The sequence below is a fragment of the Lepidochelys olivacea genome, assembly GCF_965140295.1.
Source record: "Lepidochelys olivacea isolate rLepOli2 genome assembly, chromosome: 3".
In the NCBI taxonomy this organism is placed as follows: Eukaryota; Metazoa; Chordata; order Testudines; family Cheloniidae; genus Lepidochelys; species Lepidochelys olivacea.
The window spans coordinates 52,395,674-52,410,380 of record NC_140413.1 but is presented as its reverse complement, the minus strand read 5'-3'; the positions used below and the strand labels follow the sequence as shown (position 1 = coordinate 52,410,380).

Genomic DNA, 14,707 nt, shown 5'->3' with positions numbered 1-14,707 from the left:
CGTCACTAGGAAAAGGCAGGTCTATGTGATTGGGGACTCTTTATTGAGAAGAATAGATAGGCCTGTAACCAGAGCTGATCCAGAAAATAGGAGGGTGTGCTGTCTTCCAGGTGCTAAGATACGGGATGTAGACCTGAGGTTAAAAAGGATTCTAAAGGGAGCGGGAAAGAATCCCCTAATTATCCTTCATGTGGGAACAAATGATACGGCTAGATTCTCACTGGAAAGTATTAAGGGAGACTATGTTAGGCTGGGGAGGACGCTTAAGGAAATTGAGGCTCAGGTGATCTTTAGTGGGATTCTGCCTGTTCCTAGAGAAGGGCAACAAAGGTGTGACAAGATTATGACTATCAATAGATGGCTTAGGCAGTGGTGCTATAAGGAGGACTTTGGGATGTATGGCCATTGGGAGGCATTCATGGATAGAGGACAGTTCTCTCGGGATGGACTTCATCTGAGTAGGGAAGGAAATAGACTTCTAGGATGGAGGCTGGCACAACTGATTAAGAGAGCTTTAAACTAGGAATTTGGGGGAGATGGTTGGGAGATGTCCAGGTAATCTCCACGCCAGAATTTAGCATAGAGTGGAAAGAAAATGAAGTAAGAGTGGATACAGCTGTAGGTAGGAGGAAGGGCAGTGTAGATACAAGTCTAATAGGTTATACTGGTAGTAAAATAACCGTGCCTAATAGGGTACAGAATGTGAGTGAGGCCAAACAGCAAAAATTAAGATGTTTGTACACTAATGCAAGGAGCCTAGGTAACAAAATGGAGGAACTAGAGTTACTGGTGCAGGAAGTGAAACCAGATATTATAGGTATAACAGAGACCTGGTGGAATAGTAGTCATGACTGGGCTACAGGTATTGAAGGGTATGTGCTGTTTAGGAAAGACCGAAAAAAAGGTAAAGGTGGTGGAGTAGCACTGTATATCAATGATGAGATAGAATGTAAAGAAATAAGAAGCGATGAAATGGATATGACTGAGTCTGTCTGGGCAATAATTAAATTGGGGAAGAAAACTATTAGAGCCTCCCCTGGGATAGTGCTTGGGGTGTGCTATAGACCGCCGGGATCTAATTTGGATATGGATAGAGCCCTTTTTAATGTTTTTAATAAAGTAAATACTAATGGAAACTGTGTGATCATGGGAGACTTTAACTTCCCAGATATAGACTGGAGGATGAGTGCTAGTAATAATAATAGGGCTCAGATTTTCCTAGATGCGATAGCTGATGGATTCCTTCAACAAGTAGTTGCTGAACCGACTAGAGGGGATGCCATTTTAGATTTGGTCTTGGCGAGTAATGAGGATCTCATAGAGGAAATGGTTGTAGGGGATAATCTTGGCTCAAGTGATCATGAGCTAATTCAGTTCAAACTGAATGGAAGGATTAACAAAAATAAATCTGCAACTAGGGTTTTTGATTTCAAAAGGGCTGACTTTCAAAAATTAAGGAAATTAGTTAGGGAAGTGGATTGGACTGAAGAATTTATGGGTTTAAAGGTAGAGGAGGCCTGGGATTATTTTAAATTAAAGCTGCAGAAGCTATCGGAAGCCTGCATCCCAAGAAAGGGGAAAAAATTCATAGGCAGGAGTTGTAGACCAAGCTGGATGAGCAAGCATCTTAGAGAGGTAATTAAGAAAAAGCAGAAAGCATATAGGGAGTGGAAGAAGGGAGGGATCAGTAAGGAAAGCTACCTTATTGAGGTCAGAATATGTAGGGATAAAGTGAGACAGGCTAAAAGTCAAGTAGAGTTGGACCTTGCAAAGGGAATTAAAACCAATAGTAAAAGGTTCTATAGTCATATAAATAGGAAGAAAACAAAGAAAGAAGAAGTGGGACCGCTAAAAACTGAGGATGGAGTGGAGGTCAAGGATAATCTAGGCATGGCCCAATATCTAAACAAATACTTTGCCTCAGTCTTTAATAAGACTAAAGAGGATCTTAGGGATAATGGTAGCATGATAAATGGGAATGAGGATATGGAGGTAGACATCACCATATCTGAGGTAGAAGCGAAACTCAAACAGCTTAATGGGACTAAATCGGGGGGCCCAGATAATCTTCATCCAAGAATATTAAAAGAATTGGCACAAGAAATTGCAAGCCCATTAGCAAGAATTTTTAATGAATCTGTAAATTCAGGGGTTGTACCATATGATTGGAGAATTGCTAACATAGTTCCTATTTTTAAGAAAGGGAAAAAAAGTGATCCAAGTAATTATAGGCCTGTTAGTTTGACATCTGTAGTATGCAAGGTCTTGGAAAAAATTTTGAAGGAGAAGGTAGTTAAGGACATTGAAGTCAATGGTAAATGGGACAAAATACAACATGGTTTTACAAAAGGTAGATCGTGCCAAACCAACCTGATTTCCTTCTTTGAGAGAGTAACAGATTTTTTAGATAAAGGAAACGCAGTGGATCTAATTTATTTAGATTTTAGTAAGGCGTTTGATACTGTGCCACATGGGGAATTATTAGTTAAATTAGATAAGATGGGCATCAATAGGAAAATTGAAAGGTGGATAGGGAATTGGTTAAAGGGGAGACTACAACGGGTTCTACTGAAAGGTGAACTGTCAAGTTGGAGGGAGGTTACCAGTGGAGTTCCTCAAGGATCAGTTTTGGGACCAATCTTATTTAATCTTTTTATTACTGACCTGGGCACAAAAAGTGGGAGTGTGCTAATAAAGTTTGCAGATGATACAAAGCTGGGAGGTATTGCTAATTTAGAGAAGGACAGGGATACCCTACAGGAGGATCTGGATGACCTTGTAAACTGGAGTAATAGGAATAGGATGAAATTTAATAGTGAGAAGTGTAAGGTCATGCATTTAGGGATTAATAACAAGAATTTTAGTTATAAGCTAGGGACGCATCAACTAGAAGTAACGGAGGAGGAAAAGGACCTTGGAGTATTGGTTGATCATAGGTTGACTATGAGCTGCCAATGTGATATGGCTGTGAAAAAAGCTAATGTCGTCTTGGGATGCATCAGGAGAGGTATTTCCAGTAGGGATAAGGAGGTTTTAGTACCGTTATATAAGGCACTGGTGAGACCTCACCTGGAATACTGTGTGCAGTTCTGGTCTCCCATGTTTAAGAAGGATGAATTCAAACTGGAACAGGTACAGAGAAGGGCTACTAGGATGATCCGAGGAATGGAAAATTTGTCTTATGAAAGGAGACTCAGGGAGCTTGGCTTGTTTAGCCTAACTAAAAGAAGGTTGAGGGGAGATATGATTGCTCTCTATAAATATATCAGAGGGATAAATACCAGAGAGGGAGAGGAATTATTTAAACTCAATACCAATGTGGACACAAGAACAAATGGATATAAACTGGCCACTAGGAAATTTAGATTAGAAATTAGACGAAGGTTTCTAACCATCAGAGGAGTGAAGTTTTGGAATAGCCTTCCGAGGGAAGTAGTGGGGGCAAAAGATCTATCTTGCTTTAAGATTAAACTCGATAAGTTTATGGAGGAGATGGTATGATGGGATAACATGGTTTTGGTAATTAAATATTCATGGTAAATAGGCCCAATGGCCTGTGATGGGTTTTTAGATGGGGTAAGATCCAAGTTACCCGGGAAAGAATTTTCTGTAGTATCTGGCTGATGAATCTTGCCCATATGCTCAGGGTTTAGCTGATCGCCATATTTGGGGTCGGGAAGGAATTTTCCTCCAGGGCAGATTGGAAGGCCCTGGAGGTTTTTCGCCTTCCTCTGTAGCATGGGGCACGGGTCACTTGCTGGAGGATTCTCTGCTCCTTGAGGTCTTCAAACTACAATTTGAGGACTTCAATAGCACAGATATAGGTGTGAGGTCTTTTTTAGGAGTGGTGGGTGAAATTCTGTGGCCTGCATTGTGCAGGAGGTCAGACTAGATGATCATAATGGTCCCTTCTGACCTAAATATCTATGAATCTATGAATCTATGAATCTATGAATCTCTTGCCTAGAAGGACATAATTTTTTAAAGTGTTTGAGGAATCAGAATTAAAAGCATGCATGACTGATGGTAGACTGTGCACTTGTTTCTGACAAAACACTGGAAGCAAGTTATGTGGTCACTAAGCTTGTAGCCAAGGTAAAAAAGCCACATACAATCACAGAGACATTAATTTTACAAGCATGCAAATAAATTGTGAGAGCAATATTACGTACATATACAGTCAAGGAAATTGAAAAACTTCCCCTTTCTGATAATACAATAAGTTGCCGCACTGGTGACATATCAGGTGATATTGAGATGGTGCTCTGAGAAAAAAGAAAATGAAGCAGAAAATTTGCATTGTAGCTTGATGAATTGACAGATATCATTGGCCATGCTCAACTGTGGGCTAATGTAAAGGATTTGACAGAGATAGTATCAAAGAAATTTTTTGTTTTGTAAAGAAATACTAGGTCATACAACTGGAGAGGAAATATTCAGTGTGACAACAGCCTACCCTGAGAAAGGAGAACTTACTGGAAAATTGTATCAGTGTTTGCACTGATTGGATAGCCTCGAGGGGCAAAATGAACGGGTCATTGACCCTTTGTAATCAGGGTCAGTAAACAAAACCCAGACATGTTGGTGACTCACTGTTTCCCGCACTGTGAAGCTTTTATTGCCAAAACATTGCCGGAAGAACTGTCTTTACTGTTAGATGGAGCAGTAAAGATAGTGAACTTTATAAAATTGTGACCCTTAAAGTCATATTTTTTCTCCTTGCTGTGTAAGGAAATGGGAGCAAAGCACCACAATTTACTTTTGCATACTGAAGTATGCTGAATTTCCCATGTAAAAGTTCTCTTATGCTTGTATGAGTTGAGAGGGGAGGTCAAAATGTTCTTAACCTTAGAGAAATCAGTGTACACTGATCACTGTTGTGGCATGGGGCACAAATGTTGCCTAAGTGACATATATTCTTCCACTTCAATGAACTGAACAGGAAAATGCAAAGTAGAAATGAGCATCTTCGCTCCAGCAAAGATAAATGGCATAGGTTTAGGTCTAAGTTAGCCCTCTGATTTGAAAAAGTAGCAATATGGAACAATATAGATACTGCTCCTTGGCAAATGCACCATATCCTGGTAGTGGAATTTTGGTCAACGCCATTTCTGAGCATTTGGAAAGTCTGGAAGAAAAATTCAGTTAATATTTTTCTTCAATTAATATAGAAGATTTTGACTCGGTCTGAGATCCTTGGCATTCCTCTGCAGTGCAAAGTGCTAAGAATGTTACAATAACAGCTCAAGGTCAGCTTGCCAAATTAAGAATGGACCACACTTTGAAAATAAAGTTCAATGATACGCCTTTGGACTCTTTCTGATTCAAAGTGGGAGGTGAATATCCTGTAATCTCTGACCATGCTATCTCCGTTCTGTTTCTCTTTTCAACAACATACCTGTGCGAGTTAAGTTTTTCCAGCCTGACTTACATCAAGAACAAGCAAAGAGAGCGTCTGAGGTCAGTGGAGCAAGATATCAGAGTGGCACTGTCAACATTTCCTCCCAGGAATAAACAACTGTGTGCGTCAAGACAAGCTCTGATGGCCTATTAAACATTTCTTTTTTGTTATTTATTTATTTATTTTTCTATCATTTGTGGTCACTTATCGCAGACTGCGATTCACAGTGTGCAGCATTGCTGTATTCATCAAATTCAGGGCATCGTGTCTGCGTTCCATTCCATGTCAGATAGCGCTAGGTTTGGATGTCTGACTTGGAGTTCGCCATTTGATGTTGCTCACTTCCAAAGCTATATAAAAGAAGTGCCTCAAAGATGAAAAGGTAATTCCATAAGTCTTGATGCAAAATAATATCATTAGCTGATGTTTCTTGATTGGTACAATTTTTGTATTATTTTTTGTTCATCATATAATAAAACAGTTTATTTTTTAATTTGGCATCTTGTTGGTGTGAATGGTGTGAGTCAGCTGAAAATATTTGTCACAGTCTATAAATTAAAAGCAGGACCAATAATAAATTAAATGAAAGATGTTAGACTATAATATCATTAACTTCATTGTACAGACTGTGAATGGCAAGGGTGGTAAACAGCTTAAACTAAGGCAATAAGAATCATAGAATCATAGAATATCAGGGTTGGAAGGGACCTCAGGAGGTCATCTAGTCCAACCCCCCGCTCAAAGCAGGACCAATCCCCAACTAAATCATCCCAGCCAGGGCTTTGTCAAGCCTGACCTGGAAAACTTCTAAGGAAGGAGATTCCACCACCTCCCTAGGTAATGCATTCCAGTGTTTCACCACCCTCTTAATGAAAAAGTTTTTCCTAATATCCAACCTAAACCTCCCCCACTGCAACTTGAGACCATTACTCCTCGTTCTGTCATTAGCTCCCACTGAGAACAGTCTAGATCCAAGAGAGTGAGTTCATTTGGAGACAATATGGTAGTGTGCCTCAAAATAAGTAAAGGTGTGTCACATCAGAGAAAAGGTTGAGAACCACTGGGATAGACTAACCTATAGAGTAAATTATACTTTCTAACAGTTTCCTGTACTTTCTGTAATGAGTGGCACAGGTAGTGGTATGTGTAGTTAAGGCTACCTAACGCTTTCCTTTATAAGATCCTGTTTTAAGTAGCTCATAACTTTGTCAAACTTTAACCATTGAGGCTGAAATTTTCCATGCAGGGTATCTACCTCGGGCTGCATTTTTAGGGAAAGTTTCAGTAAAAACAATTTAGCTATTACTACGATCAAGGTTAGCGAAAAATATGTTGCTTCACCCATGTAGATCCTTACTACTACTGCATGCTTTGGAGTAGGGACTTGAAATATGGCAGAGGGATGACCTTGCTGTCAGGGATATGTTTATTGCCATTCCTGTGAAAACCTGCTTAAATTTGGCCCAATTACAAATCTCAGAAAAACTGTAGTTTACACATGCTCAGTAGACGCTTGTTTATGTTTGGCAGCTCCATTCTCCAATGTTTGCGAAGCACTCAGATTCTACAGTGACAGCACCATAGAAAAGACTTTAAGGAAATTAATAATTTTATCTTCAGTGCAGTAAATAAAGGTGTATGGTAAACAAGGCCTGGGGCCACACGGTGAAATATGAATATAAAAAGAAATATTGTCTGGCTGCTTCTTTAGTGAGCACTGAATGAGGCAGGAGGGCTGTGGAAAAAGTAGTAGGTGATCATGTAATTAAAGACTGTATCATAATAGAGATGCACAAAGGGGCTTAATTAAAGTTGCGCATGCATCCCTTATTTTGTCATTTCCTGACTTCTGAGTGCTTAAGTTTGTGACCTTAATAATATCCTTTTTAAAATATGGTGTCTCTGAGTGGGGTGTTTTGTTATTTATGTAATTTATTTTTTTAGGTTGTGGTGATACCCAAAGTGTGCTAGGTGCCTTCCAAACTTAGTCCTTGCCTCAAAGATTGCACAGTATAAAAAGACAAAAGATATGTCAATATTTTTCTATCATATATGTTACCTCTTTCAGCCCTTTCTGTAGTATGTTTAGTCCTTAGCAGTGTTTGCAATATCTCCTAGTTTGTAATATTCTCTGAATGTGATTGTGGTATTAAACCCTACCTCCACATCATTAAGAAAGATGTTAAATAAAACTGAGACTAACAAGAAGGGTGGGAAATGGATGTAATATTAAAGAAAAATCACTTCTGATGACACTAAATGAGTTATTTTGACATAAATCTTATCTAAAAAACACAACTTACTTTAGTTTTTTTAAAAATCCTTGTTAATATCTCCTTTACGCTAAAATCCTGGTTTCTCTCAACACAGCAAAGATAGCCTTTCACCCTCCAACACCATTATATTTCCCCAGCTGCAAATATTTTCCCATCCTCCAGAGTGATTTATTTATATATATATAAACCACAGCCAAGTGATCTTCTGTAGCTGAGCCTTTTTGCTTCTGAAGGTAGCTCCTATCTGCACTCCCTCAGCCCCACTGATTTAGTCCCAGCTATGTTTATAACCCTGCCCCTTACCCTTACTTACTCACTTTCCCAACATCCAGGTTAGTAAATGTGTTCTTCATGTTGAGTCAGGTGTGTGTACCATCTGTAACTGCATGTGTATGTTATATCTTTAGCTGGGTGCAAACACCCAATGTTTCATTATGCTGTTACTTTGGTGCATAATGTTAGATAAAATATCTGCAAATTTTTTTCAGTGTTTTGTTTCTTTATTTCTAGTGTCTCTGTGCTCCTGGATGGACAGGGGAATTCTGCCAATCTGTTGAAAATGCATGTTTAATTTACCCTGACAATTGCTACAATGGAGCTACTTGTATCGATATGAGCCAATCGAATGAGCAACCACAGTTTCAATGCCTGTGTCTTCATGGTTTCACAGGTAAGGAGGGACTTAAAGTGCATGTAAAGATTTGCATTCTAATGAAACATTATAGCACTGATCAGAAATAATAGTTAAACTTAATGTTCCTTTCCTTATAATCAAAGCATAAGAATTGTGGATTTCACATCTTTAAAGTCAATGAAATGAAAAGCTTAAAAGAGAGATAATTTTATGCTAGTTTGATAAATGAGTTTTAAAAGTAGCTGCCCTCTTATAAGAACATAAAGAATAAAGGTATGCGTGAGGGGGTAAAAATTGGCTTTCACTCAAAACAAATTATGATATTAATTTTTTTTGTCATTATCTGTTTAATCCTGAAGTACCCATTTCAGGTTGTAATATGACAAAACTCCCATTCACTGCAAAGGTTGCAAAATCTGTGTCTTAGTTTCCAGTTAGCAATTTCATTTACTCAAAAAATCAAGATAAATTTAGTCCAATTCCCCTTTTATTCACCCTAGAATACTCTAATGACCTGTTCTGCCTCTTACCCTTACTTGTATCGAGGTGGAATCTCAGGATTCTTCCACTCTTAGACCAGGATCCAGCTACACTACACAGTATATACTGGCCACTCATCATTCTGCATGTCTGACTGGGTTTTGGAAGCCTGTGAGTCCCCCTGTTAGGAACCAGTGACCAATAATAAATTGACTAACTTCCTTCTTAAAATAAAGTATTTTTATTGAAAAGTTGGAAGACATCATTCCAGGGGGTGGATACAGCTAGCAGTCTAATGCATAAATAATCTCATTTAAACTGATGTTTAAATATAAGATAAGTTAGATAGTATAACGGAGTTCTCGGGGTGCAACCGAGAATTGGGGTACTGCTGTGTCCTCTTAACTCTCTAACCTAGGCTGTCTCTCACAATGCTTTGCTAGTAACAAGCAGCAAACCCCCACAGGCACGGTTATCACTTAGCACAACATGTGGAGCCCAATGTCCAGATAAATTGTGTGAATGCTCCCTGAGCCTCTCACGGACCATAAAGAGAAAGACACCAGCAAATCTCCAAGCCCCTAGCCCTGTACCCCAGAACTGATCTTGCCCTGTTCAGAAGCTTAACCAGTGTAAGTTCATTACCCAGACTGCCCCTCCCTCAATGTGGAGAGGACACGCAGTAGCCTTTGTAACCCGAGCTGAGATTTTCCAAGCACTTCAACCAAACCACACTGTTTTAGTAAAATATAAAACAGATTTATTAACTACAGAAAGATAAATGTTAAGTGATTATAAGTGGTAGGCACAAAAGGTCAGAGATAGTTACCAAAGAAAATAAAAGGTAAGTGCATAGTCTAAATCCTAAACGTTGTTAAACTAGGCAGTATTTGGGATCAAACAGTTTTTCTCTTTTTATATCCTCAGTCCATATGCCTCAAAAACAGTAGCCCAGATATGTCCTGGTGGGCTTTGCTGAGTCACAAGAGCAGTGCAATCCCCTATTGTATGATGCGTGTGCAACCCTTTTACAGCATTGTATATCCCTCGATTGCAACTCCCCGCTGATTAATGGTCATTTAACACTCTCCTAGGAGTGGGATACCTCCTTTGTTGTCCCTGGAGAACTAGCAGAGGAGACTCTCAAACTTACAACATATTTCAGTAACAATCATACAGCAAAATTTCATAACTTCATATACACTAATGATATACATATTTTGACTGAACAATGGGTTTCAGCAGATCATGACTTTTCATAAGATATCTGATATGGCATCCTTTGTATGAAATATCTCATAATTATATGACAGGAGTGAATATGGGGTTTCCAGGGTCCTGCTTTCAGGTGCAGAGCACCACAGGTAAGTTTTCCGCTTAATTTATAGGAATAGTACAGAACAGAATCAATTTATATTCTCCTACTAAGCTCAGATCTTCATCTGTGTGTTTCTGGTTCCCCTATCTCACAAGAAAATGAGATTTAAGAAAGCTCCTCTTTCTTTGTGGGCGTCTGGACTTAGTTACTATAATGTTCAATAGTTATATTGTTTTAGATCTTGGGTATGAGGTATCCTGGAGCCTAAGACTGTTTTATCCCAGTTGAATGGCACATCCAACAGGACCTGGTTCATTGTTTGGGAAAACAGACCTGTTCAGTGTCAATGACTTGTAATCATTGGCATGATCATTCTTTCTCCCTTGTGGGTAAGGGTGTTGAAACTGTCGGATCCTGTTTCCTAGTCTAGCGTGCAATCTTAAAAGTCAAGCAATCACTTATGGTCCTATTTCACCACAGGGCCTAATTTTGCAATATGCCAAGCAACTTCAGCAAGATCCAGAGAATCTCTTCACTACCATTAAGGCGAGTTGGGAGTGCAGGGTGCTTAAAACCTTGAAGTATTAGCCTTATGAACTGTACTTAACCCAGCAAAAAGAAACAAGTTCAGACTATGCCCAAGAGAGCATTGCAGGATTTTTATTCTAAAAATGTAGGCAGACTATTTTATAATATGAGACTTCCTATTTTTAGCACATTTATTCTGATGAAGTTTCATCATCCTGTTGTTAGGATAAGATCAACAAGAGAATCCTAGCTCAATAGTGCCTTTTTTTTTAAGTTAAACAGTTAATTATTCAAATAATTGATGTTCAATTTAAATGTGTTTTACTTTCACCTACAGTTCCCATTGAAGTCATCCCTTCTGAAAACCAGGTCAATTTAGCTGCCTAAAACTGGAGGTAGAGGTCTAACATTTGGCAACCAAGTTTGCAAATTTTGGCCTGATCTAGTGAGACCTTATATAAGAAAATGAAAGGTCATTCGCAAAAAACCTTATGTCTAGTCAAGATCTTTATTCATCTGTACATTATGATCTGACTCGCCAAAGTTTATTTTGTTTAACAAACAAACAAAAAAACAAACAAAAAACCTTTTTTCAAAGTGCTTTAATGGGAGCTGTATGTGCTCAAGACCCCTGAAAAACCATGTTGCATATTTAGCTGCCTAAATATGGCAGCTAATTTTTAAAATTTGGGCCACTAAACCATAAGGAAAATTCAAAACCTGTGAGAAGATCATTCATTTTTGCTTTTTTCCTCTTCTTTTAAGAAACTTTCATGCCATGCTTTATGCCATGGTTGGAGTGGCATATAGAGATGTTAGAGGACAGATTTTAAGCGCATATGTGGAAGCATGGAGGAAGGATGATCCTAACCTAGGTCTTGGGAGTTTCCATCTCTGCCACACACTTCCTGCGTGACTGGGCAAGTCACCTAATCTATCTGTGCTTCAGTTTCCCATTTGTATAGTGGGGGTAATTGCATTTCCCTACCTCAAAGGGATGTTTTGAGTATACATACACACTCTGTTGCTTCTGTAGGCCAAAAACATCGTGCATACCAGGGGCTGCGAGCATCCCTCCATTTTCCACATCCCAACAATCTCCCTGTGCACCACACTACCCATCTCCCTGGATTTCAAGGTGTCAAGGTTCCTCCCCCACTCTGAACGCTAGGGTACAGATGTGGGGACCTGCATGAAAACCTCCTAAGCTTATCTTTACCAGCTTAGGTCAAAACTTCCCCAATGTACAAAATATTCCACCCTTTGTCCTTGGATTGGCCACTACCACCACCAAACAAATACTGGTTACTGGGGAAGAGCTGTTTGGAAACGTCTTTCCCTCCAAATACTTCCCAAAACCTTGCACCTCACTTCCTGGACAAGGTTTGGTAAAAAGTCTCACCAATTTGCCCAGGTGACTACAGACCCAGATCCTTGGATCTTAAGAACAATGAACAATCCTCCCAACACTTGCACCCCCCCATTCCTGGGAAATGTTGGATAAAAAGCCTCACCAATTTGCATAGGTGACCACAGACCCAAACCCTTGGATCTGAGAACAATAAAAAAGCGTTCAGTTTTCTTACAAGAAGATTTTTAATAGAAATAGGAGTAAATAGAAGTAAAGAAATCCCCTCTGTAAAATCAGGATGGTAGATACCTTACAGGGTAATTAGATTCAAAACACAGAGAATCCCTCTAGGCAAAACCTTAAGTTACAAAAAAGACACACAGACAGAAATAGTTATTCTATTCAGCACAATTCTTTTCTCAGCCATTTAAAGAAATCATAATCTAACGCATACCTAGCTAGATTACTTACTAAAAGTTCTAAGACTCCATTCCTGTTCTGTCCCTGACAAAAGCAGCATATAGACAGACAGAGACCCTTTGTTTCTCTCCCTCCTCCCAGCTTTTGAAAGTATCTTGTCTCCTCATTGGTCATTTTGATCAGGTGCCAGCGAGGTTACCTTTAGCTTCTTAACCCTTTACAGGGGAGAGGATTTTTCCTCTGGCCAGGAGGGATTTTAAAGGGGTTTACCCTTCCCTTTATATTTATGACACAAGGACTCACTACAACCCCCACCACCAGCTCTCTCATACCAAGGATTCTTTGTCCCCCCTCTCTGCCACATGCCAGGGGCTCTGTGTGCTACCCCTTCCTTTCATGCAAGGGGCCCCCCTTTTCCCATGCCAGGGATTCCCACCCATGGGTGGCAGGTGGAGCCCCCTATCCCGCAGCTCTGCCCCTTCCTCCCATGCCCCTCCCTCCCAGCCAGAGCTCCAAGATCCCCTGCCCCACCGCCACCCCACCCGGAGGACCCATGAGTTTCCCCCCCTGGCCTGGAGAAGCCCCGGGCCAGCCGCAGCTGCCACATGCCTCACCTCCCCAGACCCCAAGCTGCCCTGGGGTAAAACTCTCACTCTCATGAAGAGATTTGCCCAATGCATACTATTCTGGGGCAGCTGAGGTGGCAGTATTTGCTACTCAGCTTCCTGGGTTCCTCAATAATCTCTCTGGAGTCTAGGGAGATTACCGATGAACCTGGGAAGCTGAATAGGACATTCCACCTCCTCATCCATCCTGGAACCTGCACAGTGCATAATATCGCAAAAACTCTCCCTCCACCCCCACCAACTCTGCAACTGGGAGTCTGGCAGCCAAGGCAGGGCCTATCATACCCGCCCATGTTCCCATCATTCTTAATTTTTTTTTTCTGTCTCTGAGATAAGTCCTTCAGGATGTCAACATTTTCCAACAGTATTTGGAGGAAGGGCAGAGATGTGATGGTTATGTTGTTATGCTGGAAAGTGTTAATGGCTGCCATCAATCAGTTCTTTGATCTATGGACAATTACAGACTTGGTTAAAGCTGATGGCTCTGCTAACAAGATGTAAAAGGCTCCAAGTTTCCCCATTTTCCACTCTGTTTTCACCAAAAGCAAAATTTCCTGTCCATTGATGCTTTTCCTAAATTTGGGGATTTCAGGTGACAGAAAGCTAGACACAGTGTTAGACCTGACTTTGCTTGGCTAATCAAAACATTGTGAGGCATTCAGATACTATGGTGATGACTCTGTAAGTAACTATGATAGATGGAAGCAGTTCATTATTATTTCACACTTGAAACAAATTTTATTCTGTTAAAATGTTTAAAAATACCATTTCAGTCATACAGAGATATTATATTAGCCTCTTCTAGCACAGGAATATGCACAATACACTTACTGTTCCAGAAGAGAGCACTGAACCCTAAGGAAGGTTTGTCCTATTATATACGTTTTTTTGAGGTTACCTAGAGGATGCATTTAACCAGAACATACCCTGGATGCCTTTTCCGGTGCCAATCAGTTGTGGGGCTGTGCTGGTTGGCTTTGGTACCCATGCCAGACTGAAAGAGAATTGCAGGCCCCTTTACTGCTACAGCAACCTCTGAGCAGACTTTCTGCTTCCAATTGTGTGCCCTGAGTTACACCTGCAGAAGAGGACGGACATACCAGCATACGAGAGGGATGAATCTAACCCCTTGAGTTCCATAAAGTACTTTAAACGGTCTTCATAAAACCTTCCCTGGCAAATCAGTTCTAGTTACTTGGCTATGAGCACAGACCTGTGAATTTAAAACTGGCTGAGTTGGACCATTAACCTCGGGTAATGATAAATGGCAATGCACTGAGTTGGGGATACATGTCCAGTGGGGTGCCACAAGGATCGATGCTAGTTCCAATGTTGTTTAACATCTTCATTAATGATCTGGAAGCAGGATTAAACAACACATTAATCACATTCAGAGATTATACCAGCCTGGGAGATGTTTCAAATACTATTGAGGATAGAGGTACAATACAAAGGAGGTCTAAAAAGGCTAGATATATGAACAGGACAATTTTTTTTTTCAAAAGAGTCACCTTGGGAAGAGAAAAAGCAAGCTAATACATCCATGCAAACAAAATAGAACAGAACAATAGAGTGTGAGGGAGACTCTCAGAAAACAGCCATGTTACAGCTAGAGCTGAGAGTAGACAGCAAAATTTGGAGGATTTGCAAGATATAGCTGTTACAAGACATGA

At 40.1% G+C, this 14,707-nt stretch overlaps 1 protein-coding gene across 1 annotated transcript in view; it reads left to right on the top strand.

Annotated features, from left to right (window-relative positions):
- EYS (eyes shut homolog) overlaps positions 1-14,707 on the top strand; it is a 1,492,075-nt gene that overhangs the window by 138,586 nt on the left and 1,338,782 nt on the right. Inside the window, exon 5 of the mRNA XM_084624916.1 lies at positions 8,188-8,347. Coding sequence (XP_084481042.1) covers positions 8,188-8,347 — 160 coding nt within the window. The remainder of the gene's footprint in view (positions 1-8,187; positions 8,348-14,707) is intronic.